The sequence below is a fragment of the Sander lucioperca genome, chromosome 6 (genome assembly GCF_008315115.2).
Source record: "Sander lucioperca isolate FBNREF2018 chromosome 6, SLUC_FBN_1.2, whole genome shotgun sequence".
Taxonomy (NCBI): Eukaryota; Metazoa; Chordata; class Actinopteri; order Perciformes; family Percidae; genus Sander; species Sander lucioperca.
The window spans coordinates 31,842,183-31,862,118 of NC_050178.1; the positions used below are offsets into that span (position 1 = coordinate 31,842,183).

The 19,936-nt window shown below is 38.0% G+C and overlaps 1 protein-coding gene across 4 annotated transcripts; it reads left to right on the top strand.

Moving 5' to 3' along the window:
- On the top strand, positions 1-19,935 carry inavab (innate immunity activator b). 4 transcript variants are annotated; one of them, XM_031322480.2, is made up of 12 exons: positions 6,111-6,264; positions 8,782-8,896; positions 12,538-12,671; positions 14,263-14,385; positions 14,512-14,743; positions 14,910-14,963; positions 15,230-15,536; positions 16,175-16,306; positions 16,493-16,742; positions 16,800-17,255; positions 18,059-18,136; positions 18,274-19,935. In XM_031322480.2, the coding sequence occupies exons 2-12, from the start codon at positions 8,842-8,844 to the stop codon at positions 18,337-18,339; spliced, it is 1,887 nt and encodes a 628-aa protein (XP_031178340.1). In that variant the 5' UTR covers positions 6,111-6,264; positions 8,782-8,841; the 3' UTR covers positions 18,340-19,935. The 4 variants fall into 4 exon arrangements, with proteins under 4 accessions (XP_031178309.1, XP_031178319.1, XP_031178340.1 ...); XM_031322449.2 differs by lacking the exon at positions 6,111-6,264 and adding an exon at positions 1-319 and having other exon boundaries at positions 16,493-17,255; XM_031322459.2 differs by having other exon boundaries at positions 6,106-6,264; positions 16,178-16,306; positions 16,493-17,255.
- The last annotated feature ends 1 nt before the right edge of the window (position 19,936 follows it).

The following is a 19,936-nucleotide window of genomic DNA, read 5'->3' on the forward strand; positions in this document are numbered from 1 at the left end:
TGTTTTCGACAGCACGTGAAGGCAGCACAGCATTGCTTTACTGTGGCCGAGCGAGTAGTAGCTAGCCTCTTCAACAAAACAAAAGTTACGTTTGGGGTGCAAAGCGTTATTTTAACGTCTGTACTAATGTATCCACTCGGTTAGACCACAGAGTTTTCGTAACGTCAGGACTGAGTGTTGGTTTCTTGTGCTTGTTTGTCAGTGTACATATAGCTAAATAAACGTCCAGGTCAAATCTGGGAGACTGAGCCGATGGAGCGCAGTTTGTATGGATACAGATGAGGCACGATGCTAGCTAGCTAACTAACTAGCTACGAAGGTAAGAGCAAAAAACGATGAAGTTAGAACTTTTGCTTTACAAACTTTGTATGGAGATACGCAATGCGTTATTTATTAATGCTACATAACTCATTGATCCTTAAAAAATAAGCAATAAGCAGTGGGAGCGGATAGTTAGCTAGTCTGGGAAAAGCTCACAACTAAAGCGAGTTTCTAAACTTTGAGAAACTCTTCAAAGCCGAGGCCCAGCAGCTTTATGAAGCTGAGTTATCGGGTGGATGAAATGGATCCATAAATACCATGAGATATCTTTATTTCTTTACACCCGAGAGTTTTCTATATTCTAGCGTACACTTATAAAAGGACTCAAGTTCTACAGGTATAACTGGCCCTTAGTTCAACTCTCAAGTTGGTCCAGGCTTGTGTCAAGCATGTACCATTTGAATGTATTGTGTAAATCTACTTGCATGTAACGTACACAGCTAACGTTACATTATTTATTTGTCAGTGCTTTGCATTTTGATGTTTATATATGTGTGTGTGTGTGTGTGTGTGTGTGTGTGTGTGTGTGTGTGTGTGTGTGTGTGTGTGTAGCAGCTCCAAAAGTTGCTTTGTTTGCCTTTTAAAGCTTTAGGATTTGTGGTGCATTAATGTAACTTTATAGCACTTTTTTATGACACCATCTTGATTTAAGCATCATTACAGCAAAATGATCTATTAGCACCTGGTGGAAGTGCCAAGCTGCAAAATATTGAGAGGGAAATGTGTGATCCCCTGGCAGCTGATGGCTCTACACACTGGCAGCGGTATTCTAGCGTACACTTATAAAAGGACTCAAGTTCTACAGGTATAACTGGCCCTTAGTTCAACTCTCAAGTTGGTCCAGGCTTGTGTCAAGCATGTACCATTTGAATGTATTGTGTAAATCTACTTGCATGTAACGTACACAGCTAACGTTACATTATTTATTTGTCAGTGCTTTGCATTTTGATGTTTATATATGTGTGTGTGTGTGTGTGTGTGTGTGTGTGTGTGTGTGTGTGTGTGTGTGTGTGTGTAGCAGCTCCAAAAGTTGCTTTGTTTGCCTTTTAAAGCTTTAGGATTTGTGGTGCATTAATGTAACTTTATAGCACTTTTTTATGACACCATCTTGATTTAAGCATCATTACAGCAAAATGATCTATTAGCACCTGGTGGAAGTGCCAAGCTGCAAAATATTGAGAGGGAAATGTGTGATCCCCTGGCAGCTGATGGCTCTACACACTGGCAGCGGTATTCTAGCGTACACTTATAAAAGGACTCAAGTTCTACAGGTATAACTGGCCCTTAGTTCAACTCTCAAGTTGGTCCAGGCTTGTGTCAAGCATGTACCATTTGAATGTATTGTGTAAATCTACTTGCATGTAACGTACACAGCTAACGTTACATTATTTATTTGTCAGTGCTTTGCATTTTGATGTTTATATTTATTATGTCTTTATTGTTAGGTAACATCCATTACACATTTCCCAGTAGATTTAACTTAAACATGGAGGTAAACTGCTGAAACAGAAGAGTTTCTAGTTATCATATTTTCGGACACTGAGTTTATTTCCATCTTTTATTCTTACTTCCTATAATAAGCGTTGGTTTCATGGACTGTCCCTGCTCTTTTTATGGATGTGTCAATTATGTGTAAAAGAGAAACAAAGTTTAAAGATGTACCATAAACGGTTTAAAAATATCTGACTGCACTGACCAGCAGGTAAATTATAATGATCAATGGCCTCTTTCAACACAAACTTGAATCTCTATAAAGGTTTTCTTCAGAGCAGCAGTCCCATTAGTTAGTTTGTGATTTCTGTGCATTGAAACATTTCTGCTGTCTACACATTTCTGGGCATTGACCAGGGGGCAAGAGGACAGAAGGGGCTTAACCCCTGAAGTGACCTTACATTACAAACTCAAGCTGTGCAGCCAAACTTTGTTAAAACCTCATATAACTTTATTTTAAATTCTAGTGGAGAGCCTAATGTTTCTAGAGATACCAAATATGCTAGTTTAAACTTGGGAGAAATTAGATGCAAAGAACATATAGAAAATGTCAATTTGATGTAATGTAACAGCTATTAAAAAACATATCGGGTCATGGGTTTTAATATTTCACTCAATTTCAACATCATATAGCTTCATCGAAGAGTTTGAACAAGCTGATACATACAGTTTATCATCAGACAGTGTGGAACAATCAGATGTATCTGATTTAAAAGCTACTTCCTGAGGAGGTTTAGGTATACAGTAACAATGTCTGTCTCTGTGTAATGGTGTTGATATGTTTAAGCTTTTCACTCTCAGCCACAGTTTAGGGCTTGGCCACAGTTTAGAATAGACCTTGATTTGCATGGTGGTTCACAAACTTCCAATTCAGAAATCCACATCAGACACCACTTCTGCATGCTTGCTCATTTGAGATACACATGTTTTTTTTTTTCCACATCTTTATTATAGTCAATTAGAGCCTTTAGGCAACATAAAACCTAAAGCTGGCTGCAGGCAGATAGAGGTATGTGTGTGTGTGTGTGTGTGTAGCAGCTCCAAAAGTTGCTTTGTTTGCCTTTTAAAGCTTTAGGATTTGTGGTGCATTAATGTAACTTTATAGCACTTTTTTATGACACCATCTTGATTTAAGCATCATTACAGCAAAATGATCTATTAGCACCTGGTGGAAGTGCCAAGCTGCAAAATATTGAGAGGGAAATGTGTGATCCCCTGGCAGCTGATGGCTCTACACACTGGCAGCGGTATTCTAGCGTACACTTATAAAAGGACTCAAGAATATTTCAAGAATTTGTTTTGCCAGCTGCTGTGTTGCCTACACAAAGCTATTTCTCTGTCTCTTGGGGACCTCTGGTTTATATAAACTACCCATGACATCCACCAGCTGGCTACTTTAACACAGGACGAGTGTCTGTGTTGTACCATAGTGTAGTGATAAGTTGTTTAACTAGTCTTCACATGAAGCATGGTCGACTTAACTGCGCAGTGTTGTAATAACGTTGGCAAAAGATTTTTTTTTTGTTGATAAAACTTATTTCCTTCCAACTCAGGATAGATAGATAGATAGATAGATAGATAGATAGATAGATAGATAGTCTTTATTGTCCCTGTAGGGATAATCATTTCCACACATCTTCTTTTCATGTTCCATAGCACAACACATATAAAAAAAACACATAAAACATGTAACACATATACAAAAAACACATCACATTAGGACAACCACATAGACACATCAAATGTGAAAACTACAAAGCAACTGAGCTGGTGGAGGCGGTATTACAGTTTGTTCAGCACTGTGATGGCGGTGGGGACAAAACTTTTTTTGAAATAAGCTTTAGTCCAATTCAGTGCTCTATATCTGCGGCCGGATGGAAGTAGTGTGAAGAATTGATTTAGGGTGTCAGCTGCTATTGTACGTGCTAGGCGTGTGATGGCTGTGTCATTCATGTCTGATAGGCTGGGTGTGGGGAGACTGATTATCTTGGAGGCAGTATGTGTGATTTTAGTGAGTTTGTTTTTGCAGGTTTTGCAGAAGTGTCACAATATAATACTGTTTGGCATTTAGTGTTGGGATAACCTCTTAACTGTAGTTTCCCCATGAACAGAAGAGATTGTTATTCATTTGCATGACTTCACTTCCCTTATCTGATTTTAGGTTATCAAAGTGCTTGGTATGCTGCCTGTTTTCACAAGATGCAGCTGCTGCTCTTTTATTCTATTAACCATACAGGCGCTGGTAGCTTGTAAGTGATATCCTTCCCTTCAGCCTTTACTTACACCTATACTCAGTTGGCAGGTTATAAGGTACATCTAGCAAAAAATAATGCAGTCTAATCAAGCGGCAACTTCAGTGCCTGAAAAGTGAAGCCAATGCGGAAGTGCCTTGAACCTGCATTCTATCTAATTTCCAGCAAGCTTTAATGGAGGTGGTGTACCACGGCCGGTATTTTGTTATAGGCTGCTGGTGCCTACATGATGTCAACTTGTCATTGATCTGTGATAAGCCAATATCAGATCATAGTATTGGCCAGCTAAAATAGCCAATTGCAGCATAATGCAAGAAATCAGATATTATAATTGACTACATAGTCAATGCAAAATGTGAATGCATCTGGGAAATGCACCTGGTTGCGTTCACACTGTGAAACCTAGGCTAAATGTAGAAGTTATTGAACCAAATATCTGCTTCTTTGTCACCGTGGCTGCTGCCTTTTTGGTGCCATGTCATTTGAGATCTGAACTTGAGTGTCTGGGAATTGCTGGATCTTTTCTCAGCCTGAGTCTGAGCACCAGCATTCCTGGAAAGCCAAAATGAATATTGAGATTCAGAATGAATGTGAACCATGCAGTTAAGAGAGCAGGTGCTGCCCCTGTGTCTCTGTAAATCATTCAGACTATCCACTACCATGTTCCCCTCTTTTTTTTTTAGTAAAGGCAAAAATGGCAGGCCACAAAAGGGCCTCTGCATTAGTACCATGGAACTAAGAAGAGAAGTGGTGACGTTTAGAAGGCTATTTGCAAATCTAAGCTTTTCAATTTATAAGTGTATAATTGGTTATCCATGTTAACTGTCCCTTTGAACATCCAGGAGATGGCAGTAGAAATGCATTGACCAGATAATTGATCTGACACTGATTGTAAGAAAACAGACAAGGTGAAGAGTCTGAGCGATAGTCATCAACAGTCAGTTATCAACTCATTGAGTCATCTATTACCAGTGATGAAAGCATGGTTTTTGGCTTTGTATATTCATGCTTAAAAGTAAGACATAATGCAGTCATGTGGATAAACTGACTATTAGTACTGAATTCAATACTTTTTAGGCACTGACCGAATTTCCTCCTTAGTATCGAGTATCGAAAAATGCCTCGTCATTCAACACCAAATTTCAATACCTAAGGAGTAAATCTCATCAGCGTCATGCAGCATGCTTCTACCAAGCTCTAATAATGTTTGTGATTGGCTGTCTAATGTTACACGCTGTAGAGGCAGGCAGAAAAAAATAAAGATTATTGCTGTAATGTTGTAATTTCTTTTTTGTTAAAATGGATTTTATAAAAATATAAAAATATCGAAAAATTATTAAAATAAATATTAAAATATCGAAAAAAGTATCGTTTAGGTACTGGTATCGAAGTCACAGCATTGGTATCGGTACCGGTATCGGAATTTTATGAACGATACCCAGCCCTACTGACTATGGCTACAACTAATGAATATTTTCATTTTGGTTTATCTGTCGAATACTTTTATCATTCAAATCATTTAAACGTTTGGTCCATAAAATGTCAGAACATGGTTAAAAAAAAAAAAAAAAAAAAAAAAAAAAATCACAAATATCCAGATTGGAAGGTGATGTTCGTAACCCAAAGATATTCAATTTTCTATCAACATAAAGAAAACTTATAAATAAAAGCTAAAAACAATAATAACAAATATTGGGAGCTGACACCAGCACATTTTTGCTTAAAAAATTACTTTCACAATTAATTGATTACCAAAATTGTTTATTTTTCAATAAATTTATCAACTAATTGAATAATTGACAAATCGTTTCAGCTCTAAAATGGACATTATTACATTTGTCATACTGTGTCTACTTTTTATAGTAGTAGTACTTTTGTAATGGGACCCGCGTTTCGCTCAGGTTACCACCACCCATCTATTAGGACGCTGATAAGAGGGTAAAGTGAAGTGTAATTTCTCAGTGTCTTTATCATTGTTGTTGACACAGTTTCAAACGGGAACACTGAGTTATATGATACGGACTCAAGTGTTCAGCCCTCTGTATGTGGCCACTCCTCTATGACAGGCAGCGCTTTCTTAGTGGGCGAGTCTCTCATTCCTGTCCAGACTCTACACAGCTCAGGTTTTGTGCATTTCCATTCAAGTTGGGAATTCTGAGGGAAAGTTTTCACTCTTTGGATTTTGACAGTTTCTCATAAAGTAAGTAGATTTTTCACATGTTGTCTGATTGGCAGAGTTTTATGTACTTAATTCATCTAGTGTCCTCTGGGTAAATTAATTTGGATTATTGTGGAATAACTGTCATTGTGTTAATAGTATTGTTAAGTTAATATTTCCTATCAAGACATTATTGCTTTTACACAAACTACATCAGTGTGGTGGGATTGTGATTGTTTTGTCTGTGGTACTTACACTGACACTTGACTTGAAATGCCTAGGGTTTTGTAGTTCAGTACAGTGTGTTAGCACCTTCAGGGGAATTCTCCTTACCTGTTTTTTGTATATGTGTGTTTGATTTCTCTAAACCCATTCCCAAAGAAATGCCCACTTTGTACTTGTGTATGTAATAGTCTATTAAAAAAAAAAATGGAAAATTTAGAACACAACAGAAACGTTTGACTCGGATAAAATATGCCCAACAAAACATTTGATTAAAAAAATGTTACAGATTGCTCTAAATATCAAAAGTTCATTCATAGTGTATATTTTGATGGCAAGATACTGCACACCTACAGTGCATTAAACTACTTTAGTAGTTTCGGTCTGAGTCTGCTGGTTTTTCAGGGGATTTCAGTGATTAGCACACCTCAGGTGAGTGGGAATCTGAAAGCCCAAAAGATACAAGACGCATTACTGGACACAGCAGCTTTTAAAGTAAGCATGTCTTTGTGTGTATTGTTGGATACAATTACCTACTTGATATGTAGGTACTGTGTTAGATCATCATATTTTGGGGGGTTTAGTTCTGAAACAATTAGTTCATTGATCAGTTAGTTGATCAACATGACAGAAATGAACAGAACACTGAAAACCTCCGCTATTTTGATAACTTAAAGTAATTTATCAAGCAAAAATGGCAATTATATGATGATTCCAGCCTTTCATATGTGAAGAATTGCTGCTTTTCTCTGTGTTATATCATCATAAATTAAATATCTTCGGATTTTGAAGTTTGAAGTTGTCACTTTGGGCTCTGGAAACGTGTGATGGGTACTTTTCAGTATTTCAGACTCTTATAGTCTTTTATAGAAACATATTTATTGATTAGTAATGAAAACTATCAGTAGTTGCATTCCTAGTGGGTTTATTTTAGTACCTTTTTGATTTTTGCTGTTATCAAATTGATCAGCGATGTGATCCATAAACACTAACTGCTAAGTGTAGATATACAATTAAAAATATTCTGTGCTCGAGTAGGATTAACCAGCATGCAAATCAACCTACCAAATTTAAAGTGGTAAAGTATTTTGTAGTAATACACATGATAGTTGTTTGCCAAAAGTACCAGTGGATACCAAATACTGTAGATTGTCCTAACATTTCTGCAAAACCTGACATATGTTTACATTTATTTTTCTAACTGAAACAGCACTGAATTCCTCACTGTAGGTTGTGTTGTTATTTAAGTGTCCTGTACATAAGCTGTTCTGCCTTAATTTAGCAAACACAGCAGCCAATTATCTGTGATTTGGAGAAGTGAAGACTCCAGTCATAGTCTTGTGAGCTGTTTGGAAGATGTGTCATGTTCATGTCATGTTCAGGATGATAATGGGATACATTTTATGGACCTCTGAATGTCATCATGAAGATGGATCAACATATAATAGAAACAACTCTTGTATGTTGCTCATGACTTCATCTCATTTAGTTGTTCCTCAAAACAATGACTGCTGGGCAGCTGAAGTGAACCACTCCTGTTGTTACCAACGCTACATTCCTGTATTCACTTGGTTAATGATCTAACCAACAAGTTTCACAGTTTTTAGACACCAGCCGAATATATGGTTCTTGCGTCCTGAGCCTCTTATCTGAAAAAATTAGATAATGCGATCATATGACATCAGAGACAAACAAACAGGCAGTCACAGGAAACACCCTAGACTTGGCAACATGCATGTGTACACATGCTGTGGGAGACAACTATGACTACATCTGACTGTAGGGTCAAGAAGGCAAGTCACACCTGAATCACTCATTCAACCGGTCACAAGATTAAGCAATGTGCCGTCTTTGGAAAGCTTGTGTTAATGCTGTTTGGATTTTGATTTGGTTTTAGATTTTGATTAATATTTTATTGCTTGTCTTTGTAGCCTAACAATAGTTGACTGTAATCCTATTTTATATTCAGGTGTTTTCTTTCAGCTGCAGGCCTAAACACTGTTCTGCTTTCTGGGCTATGCTGTCACAGTTTGAATCTCTTCTGCTTTGGTCTTTTGAGGCTTTACAGAAGACAATAATACCTTCATGAAATGAAAGAAAAACAGTGTGGAATGTTAAATAGTGTTTGCTAATTCAATTTTATGTTTTTCTTGATGGAATTTGCCTTTTGTGTTATGCATTATATTATACCAAAAATGTTTCCAAACAGCTGTTCAGGCGTGTGTACATTTTCAAGACCTTGCCACAAATGATCCCTAACTTTTTTGAGATTCAGGTTGATGATTGAAAAATCTTGAAAATTCTAATGGATGCTAAAGCTGAAATAATACTTTACAGGAAATGGTGAGTGCCGACGTTATCCACTGAAGAATAGCAACGGGAAGTCGATTCACTGACATGGAGGGCAACGGCGAGATCAGTGACACTGACAGTGGCATCATCCTTCATTCAGGTAAATCATTTTGTGTATCATCAGAATTTTGAAGTATGAATAGCACAGCTGTCTAAGTCACAAACATTTTTGTGTTAAATGAAGAAATGCACATGCAGTATTTTTCAGGCATTAAAGTCTCTCCGTGTAGTACACACTAATGCTACTGCAACGTGATCATTCATGGTCGGTTCACTGCAGCAAGGTTTGGGGTTTGGCTGCAATAAATCTTGATTCTTAGAAATGAGCGACAATAGCCAACATCATGTGACCTGAAATTAGTAAAAACAAACTGGACAGCATATTGTCTTTGGTTGGTTGCCCAAATGTGTCTGAGGGACAATGGGAAGCTTTATTGACTTGCATTAATTAATGTGAACACAGAAAGTGGATTTAAGTGGATTGCTTCATTTCAGACGTTTGTACAATTGCTTATCAAAATGTTCTTTGACTATTCAGACTTGAAATTCCTACTGACAACATTGTGTGAGACTTACGCCCTTGATTTAAATTACACATTGATTTAAAAATGCAAATCATCAAGCTCAGCCAGTATACCCTTACTGGAGGCCCAAATCAATGTTGAAACTAAGTACATACCTTAGTCCAGCCCATAGTAATCTTATCACAGCACCTGCTTTCAAATGACCTTAACCAGAATACAAATATAAAAAGTCCCAATTTACTTTTGATGTTGATGTCTTTCTGCCAAAGACACAATTTACTTCTACCTACTCATTCTCTACTTCACCACTGTTAAATTAAGACCCAGTTGGTAACATAAATCTGGTCCTCCTCCTGACACAGTTTGCCTCTTTTATTGCAAGATCATTATTGAATCCGTCACGCTTGTGTTTCACTCAATATTTAGCAAAATGACATCCTTTCAGAGACTAACACAATCATAGCAGATTACATGGAGTCAACTACTGCTTTAATTCTCTTGGCAGCAGAGATCTCAGTTGTGTTCTCAATATACATATAAAATCTACAATCTTAAATCAACCCCCCACTTCAGCATACACCAAATGTAAAAAAGTGGTAATTCCAGCCAGTTTAGTTTTCTGCTTTGTGAAAGAAAACAAGTTGTCATGTGAAAACTCAGGCAGGGACGGAAATGTATGTGGTCCATTGTGACTTGCGTGATTGTTGATTTTGAAGAGGAAATGTCACCTGAATAAAAGAGAAATGCATATGGAGGCAGAGTGTGCAACGCTGTTTTCGTCCTTGCAAGTCTTATCCAGTGATCAGCGCCTCACTACAACCCTTTGTGTGTGTTACTTTTCTATATTATCCATTGTGACTTGCTGTCAGATTGATGACTGTATCCTAACATGGATGATGATGATGCATCACAAATGATTGAGATTAAATGAGCACTCCACCGATTTAGCATTGCACTATAACATTGTCTATCCCGATGGAGAGTAAAAAAAAAAAAAAAACCTGGTGCCTGCATTACCCAAATTGCAACTTGACCAACCACAATTCTGTCAGAGATTCAGGTTTGTTATGCTAGTGGCAACTAATGTAGCCTCGAGCCGCTATCCTTAAACAGAGATAAGGAGCAGGTTAGAGAGGTCTGGTAAACTCACCTCTTATTAACTTGTTTTTGAGATTGTTTTCATCAACTTGTCTTCAGACCCAATTGAAGCTGCCTTAAGTCCCTCTGGAGCCACACAAAGCTTTATACAACTTTTTTTCCACATACAGGTGTACTCCCTGACATCTGTAAACAGACTTTGATATGTAAATTTGGTGGAGTTTCACTTTTTCAAGTCTGGATTTTATTCAGAAGGAAATTCAGCCCTTTTGCCGTTTAAACATGTTTTGTCTATTAATCAGTTAGTTGATTGACAGAAAATGGCAAACTGGCAATATATTTGGTAATCGATTAACAATTTGTTCTTTTTTTTAAGTAAAAATGACAAAACTTCTCTGGCTCCAGCTTCTCAGTAGTGTATTCTTGCTGGAAACTGGATATCTTTTCAATTTGGACTGTTAATCAGACAAAACAAGCAGTCTGAATACGTCATCTTGGGTTTTGAAAAGGAGGCAGAGGCAGTTGTGATGGGCATTTTTCACTCTTTTCTGACTTTGTTCATTCTATTGAATAAATGATTCATTGATTTAACATGTGCAACTCAGGTAAACATGTTGATCTTTGTATTTTGTTAGTCAATTCCTATTATGGGATTGCCACTGTCAACTTCATTAAAGGGAGTCACACAATGTGGTCGTCTACATTATTCCCTCAGTCCCATATGGTAACTATAGCATATAATTAACAGCAAACTTTGTTTGTCTTGTTTTTGCTACGCCCAGCAGTATCTACTGATTAGTTCTGGCATTCCTTGTGCCTTATTTGAGCTATGTGATGTCTACCCTATACAATGAAAAAGTGGCGATCTACAAAGAATAGGGGGATTGTCACTCTACGAAGAGGAATTCTTTGCCCTATTGTAGTGCTGTCACACTTCTTTCCTGTCGCAACTTAGATGTTTGTCAGTACCTACAGGGATTCTGTTAATAATCTCTGAAGGTATGTGGCTCAATGCATTTTGCCTGAAGCCACTCCCACAGCCCTGAGACTAATCTTAATGTCATTAGTCACCAAGGCTACAGACAGCACCAGTCGAACATTCGCAAATTGTTCATAGTTACAAACATCCTGCTTGTCATTCTGCATGCCACTAAAGAAAACAACGATACAAACAAAAGGTCAATCTGTTGAATGTAACCATTGTGTTGTTGTCCGTAGTGAGCTTGAGAGAGTTAATCTGAAGCATTATAATAATGGTAAGGGCACCATAATATGAGCATGCCAGAATACTTACAAGGAAACAGGAAAAAAAGTAAATAGAGTTGGAAAATGGCAAAGCATCAACTTGAAGGACATGGAATATTAAGGAATTAAAACAATTACGACTGACGTTTTTAACTTTTACAAGGTATTTTATTGCTCAAATATGACTTGAGACATATGACTAATGAATGAATTTATGCAGTTGTAGCAACTTTAGCTTACATATCACTTACATGGATTTCTAAATGGATTTATAATGTTCCTTTTTTCCTGCACATTTGGTTGCTTTGTTTTCATTGTGGTTAAAAATATGTATTTCTTACACAGGTGCACATATGTTGGCTCAGTTTCCAATTAATACTAAAACAATTTCAGTATAATACAATGCAATTCAACAGCACCAAAAACAGTCTCAACAGTCTCCAAAATGACCACAAAGTTGAATCAACTTCTCTGTGACAATGTCAACAAAAGGTGAACATGATAAGCTTCATAAAAGAGAGCATTTACTGCATGGCTTCTCAATTGGATTGCATAAGATTCAGATAGGTGTACCCATTAAACCGGCCACTCTGTGTATTTGTGCTGTGTATGTATACATGCTTTTGCTTTTTATATTTATGGACTAAATGATATTGAAAGAAATCATAAGTTGAAGTTCAATTTGCTTTTACTGATTTGTATGTATTTCCCTTTGGAATGAAATGTACCACTGCAGAGTTTGTTCTTACTCATTTCTAACTTTGATTTCCACTTACTTATTGTCTCATGTGTTGAGTACGGAGTATAGAAATGTGTTACAGTTATACGTAATCCCAGATAAATCCTTATGCATCTTTTCTTTTCCATTACACAGGTTCTGACAGCCCAATGACGCATATGAAGGATGTGACCACGCACACACGGGCCATGAAGCTCAAACATCAGGCTCTCCAAGAGCGATTGGAGATCTGCCTACTGGAGCTGAAGAAACTCTGCATCCGAGAAGCAGTAAGTAAAACTAATCTAAAAATCAACAGGCCAACAGTTTAAAAATGAATGAGGCTGCATAAAGAATTACATTAAAACATGTCACAGAACAAATGAGTGACAAAATCATGATAATCTAAGCTCATTAAAACTGTAATAAAGGTTTCAGCAGACCTAGACAAAGTGAAGTAAGTAATTGTTACGTGATGAGGCAAGCTTGCATATTGCATGTGATTCAGCGCCTTTTAATAAAAGGTGGAGTAGTTTAGTGCAGTATGTTTGATGACACATTTTACTGCAGGTTAATAAAGTAACCTGCTAGAGGGGACATGTCTGAGATATGTTTAGCCATATCCACACTAATGTGGATGAATTAGAAAATGCTGTTTGGGCCAGAAGGTTTTTATGTTCACACTTATGCTTTTTAAGTTTTTTTTTTTTTTGTGCAAGCAGATTTCAAATTTTAGTAGTTCAAAAACACAGGATGTCCATGAAATTGATGATTTTTTTTTATGTGTCTGGATTATCTTAAAAATGTATTATTAGCCTTAATGTCAGTGGTTATCTTCAGTCACAGTCTACTAACAGGAAACAAAAGGCATTTTAATTTATCCTCCCGTCCTTTGTGACGTTATTATTTTGGCTCTTACCACCGAGGAACATGATCCCTTTACTTTCAGACACATTGTGTAGTGAAATTAGGCCACGCAATGTGGCTGCAATGAGAATTTCTTTTATGTGTCATAGCCTTTGAAGAGGTATCCTGGTGGTTCATTTGGCCAAAGCAATTTCAATGTTTCCATGACAGCCTGGATTTGAATCAAGCATGAGACTTTTGTCACCCCTTCATTTTCAATATTTCCTGCCTCTCTTTCTCTCTCTGCACTGTGAATTGTCAAAGACTAAATATTGCCACATTGAGTAATTTCGAAACTGGACATATATTGCTTTGGGAGTATCTCTGACATGTGTCGGTGCTCCAGGGTAAAATCCCAGGACTGATCATTCTTTCCTGTTGACACTTAGGCCGGGCACTCCTGTTGGGACATGCTCAGGTGAACTAATGAGAGGCAATGATGCCTCTCCCTTCTCTTAGTGACAAAAGAATAAGTAAGCTCATTGGCCATGCTTACGTGTTTGACTGTCTGCAAAGGTGGCTGGTTAGGTGTGACTCAAAGTAACAGTGTTTTTATGACTGTTCTTTAATTAAATCAGTAACAGTGCGTTGTCGTGCTCTGGGTTTGGACACGGATACTCGATACAGTGAGAAAGTGAGACCCAAAGAATGTGTTGTGAAAGGAAATCTCTGGAAATGCAGAATTGTGCAACAGATTCCTTCAACCTGTATGCCTGAACATGTAAAGAAAGCAGAATGAGATACTTGGATATCATTTCAACTGCACAGACATGGTTGAATAAACTCTGAAGAGATGTGTGTGTCCTAATTTGAGCAACTAAACTGAAAGGATTTATTAGCGTTTGAAAAGATGTCTTTTATTTTGATTAACTATTTCACAAAGCCAGGATCTGCCCTCAGTAAAATAAACTTTCAGTCATGTTCAAACATTGCTTAGGGGACATTTGGATTTGTGATATTTTGTGTGTGGTTTAGGAGTTGACAGGCCGGCTGTCAGATGATTACCCTCTGCTGCCAGGAGAGAAGCCTCCGCAGATTCGCAGACGTATTGGAGCTGCGTTTAAACTGGACGAACAAAGCATGCCTCAAGGAGCAGAGGTATAAACAGCATTTGGAGGCCGCAAGAATGAATAATGTAATTTCTAAACAATGCGTAAACCTCAAGGACATACAATGTTTTAATAGTCACACTGTTGTCTGTCTTGTTACCCCAAAATTTTACAGGAGTCAGAACTGAGTTTAGTGGATGCTGAGTTGGCGCTTCAGATGAAGATATATGAGGCAGCGCGCAAGCTCTGCGAGGAGAATCACATGAGTAAGGCTGTTAGAAGGAGCCGGTTACAGCAGTGCAAAAGAGAGGAGAAAAAACTCAAACGGCTACAAGAGACAGCCTTTCAGCTACGACTGGAGCACGGTCGATCATCACCACTCCCTGCTTTTAATATTGCACAACACGGTGAGAGGCGCCTGGCCAGAATAGAAGACTGTTTGCTGTCAAATCCCTTTCATTATCACCTGTGCAAGGAGTTAATTGAATATCAATCAGGATTTTTTTCTTTTAGAAATGTATCATTTAATACTTCACATGTGAATCGAAGTGTTTGTCATTTTCTGTTTTTCAGATCTGGGTACATCTGATGACAGCTCTCTGTCTGATTCTGTAGTGCAAGATGAAGGTGAGATTTACCTTAAAATCTAGTGTTGATGAGAGTTGGGGCAAAACTTTATGTAGTTTAAAAGCTGGACAAGTTTGCCACACATCCATAAGACGTGTAAATGTGAGCAGAGTCCAGTAAACATTTATCTTGAACATTGCAGTGCTCACAGTTTCTCTTAATGAAAGAGCTTTCATAAAGAATACTTGGAGGAGATGAGTGTTCAAGTATCAACACTTAATAGATCATCATATGTATCATACAAACTTTCTATTTCTTTCCCCTAGAAGTGACAAGTCAGTCGTCGCATTTGTCGTCAGGACTCGCCTATCCAGGAGAGACCGATCCTCCCCAGCCCGCCCCTGGATCCTCACAGTCCTTCATAGACGGCTCCTACATCTCTCCATCTGTGGCTCCACAGACCCTGCCGCTGACCCCAAGCCAGTCTCCCCATCCGAGCCTTGACTCTATGCTGAGTTTAAACTCAAGCCCCGTATGTGAGCTTCCTCCCATCCAGCACTCCCCGTGGTCAGAGTCTAGTCTTGACAAACCTTACCAGAAGAGCAAGAAGTCGCGCTCCTCCAGCAAGACGAGGTAACAAAGACCATCCATCGTAACTCCTTTCCTGTTCATCAACTTTGTAGTATTGGGAAAAACAAAGTGTGATTTGTGTTACCTGGATTGTAGTAAACTGTGTGAATTGCAGATTTTGTGGCTACTAGTAGCATTAACAAGCTTGAGTGAAGTGGTCCTGGTTGGATTCTTTGGAAATGCCGGGGGGGAAAAACAAGTTAATCGAAGTGAATAATTAATGCTCCACTTCTTCCTTTAGCAAAACATTGTGCACCCTTTCAATAATCTTATTATACGTCAAGGCTATGTAGGCACGGGTACTAATTGGTGTACTTGGGCTGAATATATTTCTTTCTTGGTCGTGTTTGTTGAGAGTGAAGACAACATGCAGCAGGATGAAGACAAAAGCGCATCTAGCAAAGTCATTTCTAGTGCAAACCCTCTTGTTCCTGCCTTGTATTGCTAAATCGATGATGTTCATGAATGTACAACACTGCCATCTGCTTTTGCTCTGATGCTACAACAGTCAATTAGAAGAACACAGAACTATAAATCCTACTGACACCTGTATTTTTTTTAAATATTTTTTTATTTTTGATGCATAAAAACACAAACTGAGAAAAAAAAATATAACTTCTGCTGCCATTTTGTGTGTTCAGCAGTCCAGCCAAAAGTGAATTGTTGCCACCGTTGGAGGCTTGCTTTGCTTCCCATCTGAGGCTGAGCCGCACCCAGTCGAACAGCACGCCTTCCACACCAGAGTTGCGGGTGCACAGACAACTCTCCCTCAGGTAACCGCACCTCAAATACATCTACAGTACTGTATGTCCACAGCACACCTATATTGAACCTGTAATTAACTGAATATTGCAGTAATATCATTTATCTTTTTTTTTAATCAGTGAATGTTTCGATGTACATCTATTAAAAGTTGAGTTTGCTGAGTAGCCATACTAATGCACTTGCTATTTGCACAGGATATCCAACCCTGAATCTTCATTTGAAAAGGATCGTGGTCGCACCAGAGGTCCAAGGAGGCGACTGACAGAATATGCAATTACTTTACCAGAGACTCCTCCCCCCGCGGTGAACTATGGAAGCCATGTTAACTCTGAGGATAGCAACTCCGAACACTCATTTACATCTTACAACAGCTCACAGTGTCAGGAATTGCCCTGTGATTTGCCAAAACAATATCAGTCTGCACTCCCGCACTCTGGCCCAGTAGGCAGCTATGATTTGCCAAAACAATATCAGTCTGCACTCCCGCACTCTGGCCCAGTGGGCAGCTATGGACCTCAAGTCTTCCCACGCACTGGCTTTTACCATAATCCCAGGCACCAGTCCAGCCATAGTTTTCACCAAGCCTATTACAATGAAGGAATGGTGTACCAACCTGATCTGGACTTGGAACGGAGCTATTACACCCAGCAGGCTCCAAGTCCTTCCAACAGATATGAGTACTACTATAAAGATGCCGCTGTGCCCCACCAGAGAGCACAGAGGCCTTTACCTCCTGATATCAGACTCTCCCCCTCCCCGGCTCAATGGGACCATCCACACTACCGCTCTAGTGGCCTCCCACAACAAGTGGTGAATGAACAGCTCAAGTCATGGCACTGGCGCAGTCAGCTCAAGTCCCCCAGGGCCCGCTCTCTCGACAGACAGGGAGCAGTCAGAGTTAAAAACATGTCCACTCGGGACGTGACCCTCCACCAAAATCAGAAGTACCATGAACAGGTAAGCAGACAAAACAATATTTACTTAATTAATATACTGTATATTATATATTGTTAGATATCTAACAGTCTGTCAGTCAACATTACTAACGGTTTGTCGGCCGAAGTTACTGCAACAAGTGTTAAGTAATTGACTTAATTAGTAGTTAAGGGCAGGAAATTACATTTACTTACCACAGACTACAATATGTGATTCATTACATTTTCACAACGTACCTGACTTTTTAATGAATGGAATAATACTTGGAAATCACAGTTTGTTACATGCCGAAACTGCTTGAAAAGAAATACATTTAGGATTAAGTAGCATTTTGGAAATTTTTGGAAAGTTTTACCAGAAACATGGTACTTTCATGCTGTTTTGGCTTTCTTAATTGACCTGATAAATGGGTGTGTGTTGTTTTGTTTTGTTTTTAGGTTTTTTTTTAGGTTTTTACATATATAGCTAGTCATGCCAGAATATACTAAAACACAGAGACACATTTGATGCAAAGTAACATTGAAGCAGCAACTCTACATCTCTGCTCAGCTCAAGACAGTAATAGAAAAAAACTAAAGTCAACCCTTATTTATCTTATCTCAAGATATTGTAGTAGTATAGGTCATGTAGAACAGTCAGTTGTCACAGCAGAATATGAGTATATAACACTAAACATCAAAATGTCAGTCTTTATTGTAAGAATGAGAATAAGCTGCAGATTAATTTGCGTACTACCAAATTAAATGTATGTCTTTATATATATTATCACATCTTAATCATGGTCCTAAAAGTATTGTTTCTTTTTTTATTTTGCTAACTTTCAGGTTATCCAAAGAAGGGCTCTTCAAAGACCTGCAGATGGCACTCAAGGGCACTGGGTTGTAGATGATGGGTCTCACTTTGTAAGTCAATTGTAAACCAACCACCAACCACAAACTGAACATGTGAACTCAGAGGCTGCAACTGCTTTCATTCCCAATTAACCAAAGTGAAGTGGTCAAAAAACTGTTTATGCCCATGACAAAATACTTTTTTCATGATTCCTGTCTGCCCTATTTGGACATATAGAAGGAGGATGAAAAAACCGGAACATCTTACAATATAATGCAATCTAGTGCAACAATAATTACGGTCACCAAATTTACTGTAAAGTTGAATCAAACACCTGACACAGCTACAGTGAAGGTGGTTGCAGAGCGGTTGTATAGGATCTGGAGCACACCTGTAAAGTGTACCTGTTTATGTCCACTCTCAACAATTACAAAATTAAGCATTAAACTGAATGCTTGGTAATAGTTACTGAGGGCTGTTTTAACCTGCGACTAAATCTGCTGCCAGTTGAAAAATGGTTATTCGGTTTCTCAAAAACAAAATCAGCACAGAGTTTCTGTGTCATTTAATACAGGGTTATTTTGATATGTGATGCAATTATGATATGATATAAGGAAATTAAATTGCAATTGACAGCAAAATGGTAGGAGATAGCAGGAGTTCTAACAGAAATTGGATTGTGAGAAATGTGAATGTTTTTTTAAAGTAACTTTCCACATGTAACTAACATTTAGGTCATTGTTGAAATCAATCTCAGATGGATTATGATTTATTTCAAAATAGTTACATGTAAAGCCCTTAAGTAAACTGCTTTAGGTACTTAATCATACAACATAGTGCTGCATTAGATGTGGCTATCTGTACCTACAAACACTTCCCAAAAATGCTCATTTGTGTGGGGATGCGCTCAAGATAGTCAGAAGTTTACTTTTTTGCAGTTTGGTAGATGGGGAATAAAGTGCTCCCTTTTACCTCGTTGTATGACGCAAACCCATTCATTGTAAAATAATGTAAATGAGCAACATATCCTTTTTTAACTACATTTTGTGAATAATGTTACCCTGATTGTGTCACCATGTTAATGAACTTGAGCTGCTTAAATTTAAGATCCCAGTTTTGTCCTCTATATCATGTACTTTTGGAGGCAAATATGTCTTGTTTTTATACTTGCATTTGTCTGTGGCTCAGCCAGTTAACTTGAACTACTAATGGACTTAATCAACTATTTGAAACTAGATATTAATTTGCTCACATGAGTTATAAAGTAGCAAATTTAACAAAAGCAGAGTCTTAATGCTTGGCAGCTAGCAATTAATGTGTTCAGTTGAAATGTAAATGTCCTGAGCTTTAACAAAATCGTTATCAGTGTCTGTGTTGGTGCCCAAGAGACGACAGATGACAAGACACTAACCTTTTTGTTTGAACCAGTACAATTTGAACTATGAGGTGAACTGTATTTGAAACATTGCCAATATGTTATTCACAATCAAGTCTCCTAAACAAACAAGCTTTTAAAGGTAGGTCATTTGAGAGTGAGAGCAAATTCAACAAAAAATACTGTTCTCTCTCACAGTGATCTATTTGTGTTTATTTATTGCGATGTGCTCCATCGGACCCCTGGAAAGGCAGACTTGAAATAAAAGAAGACATGGACCTGAGTTTGCAAAATCCAGCAGCAGTAAAGACTGTGTCTAGTTGTATATAGAAAAATAGAACACAATCATGTTACCTTGTGTGCCTCTTTTTTACTGTCTTTTCTATTTATCAGTTATAGTAGTTTAAGTGGACCTAATAATAATGTGTTATGTTGCTGTTGATAAATCTGTGAAAATGTTTTCCCTGCGGAAGAAAATAAAGGGTAATGTTTGCAT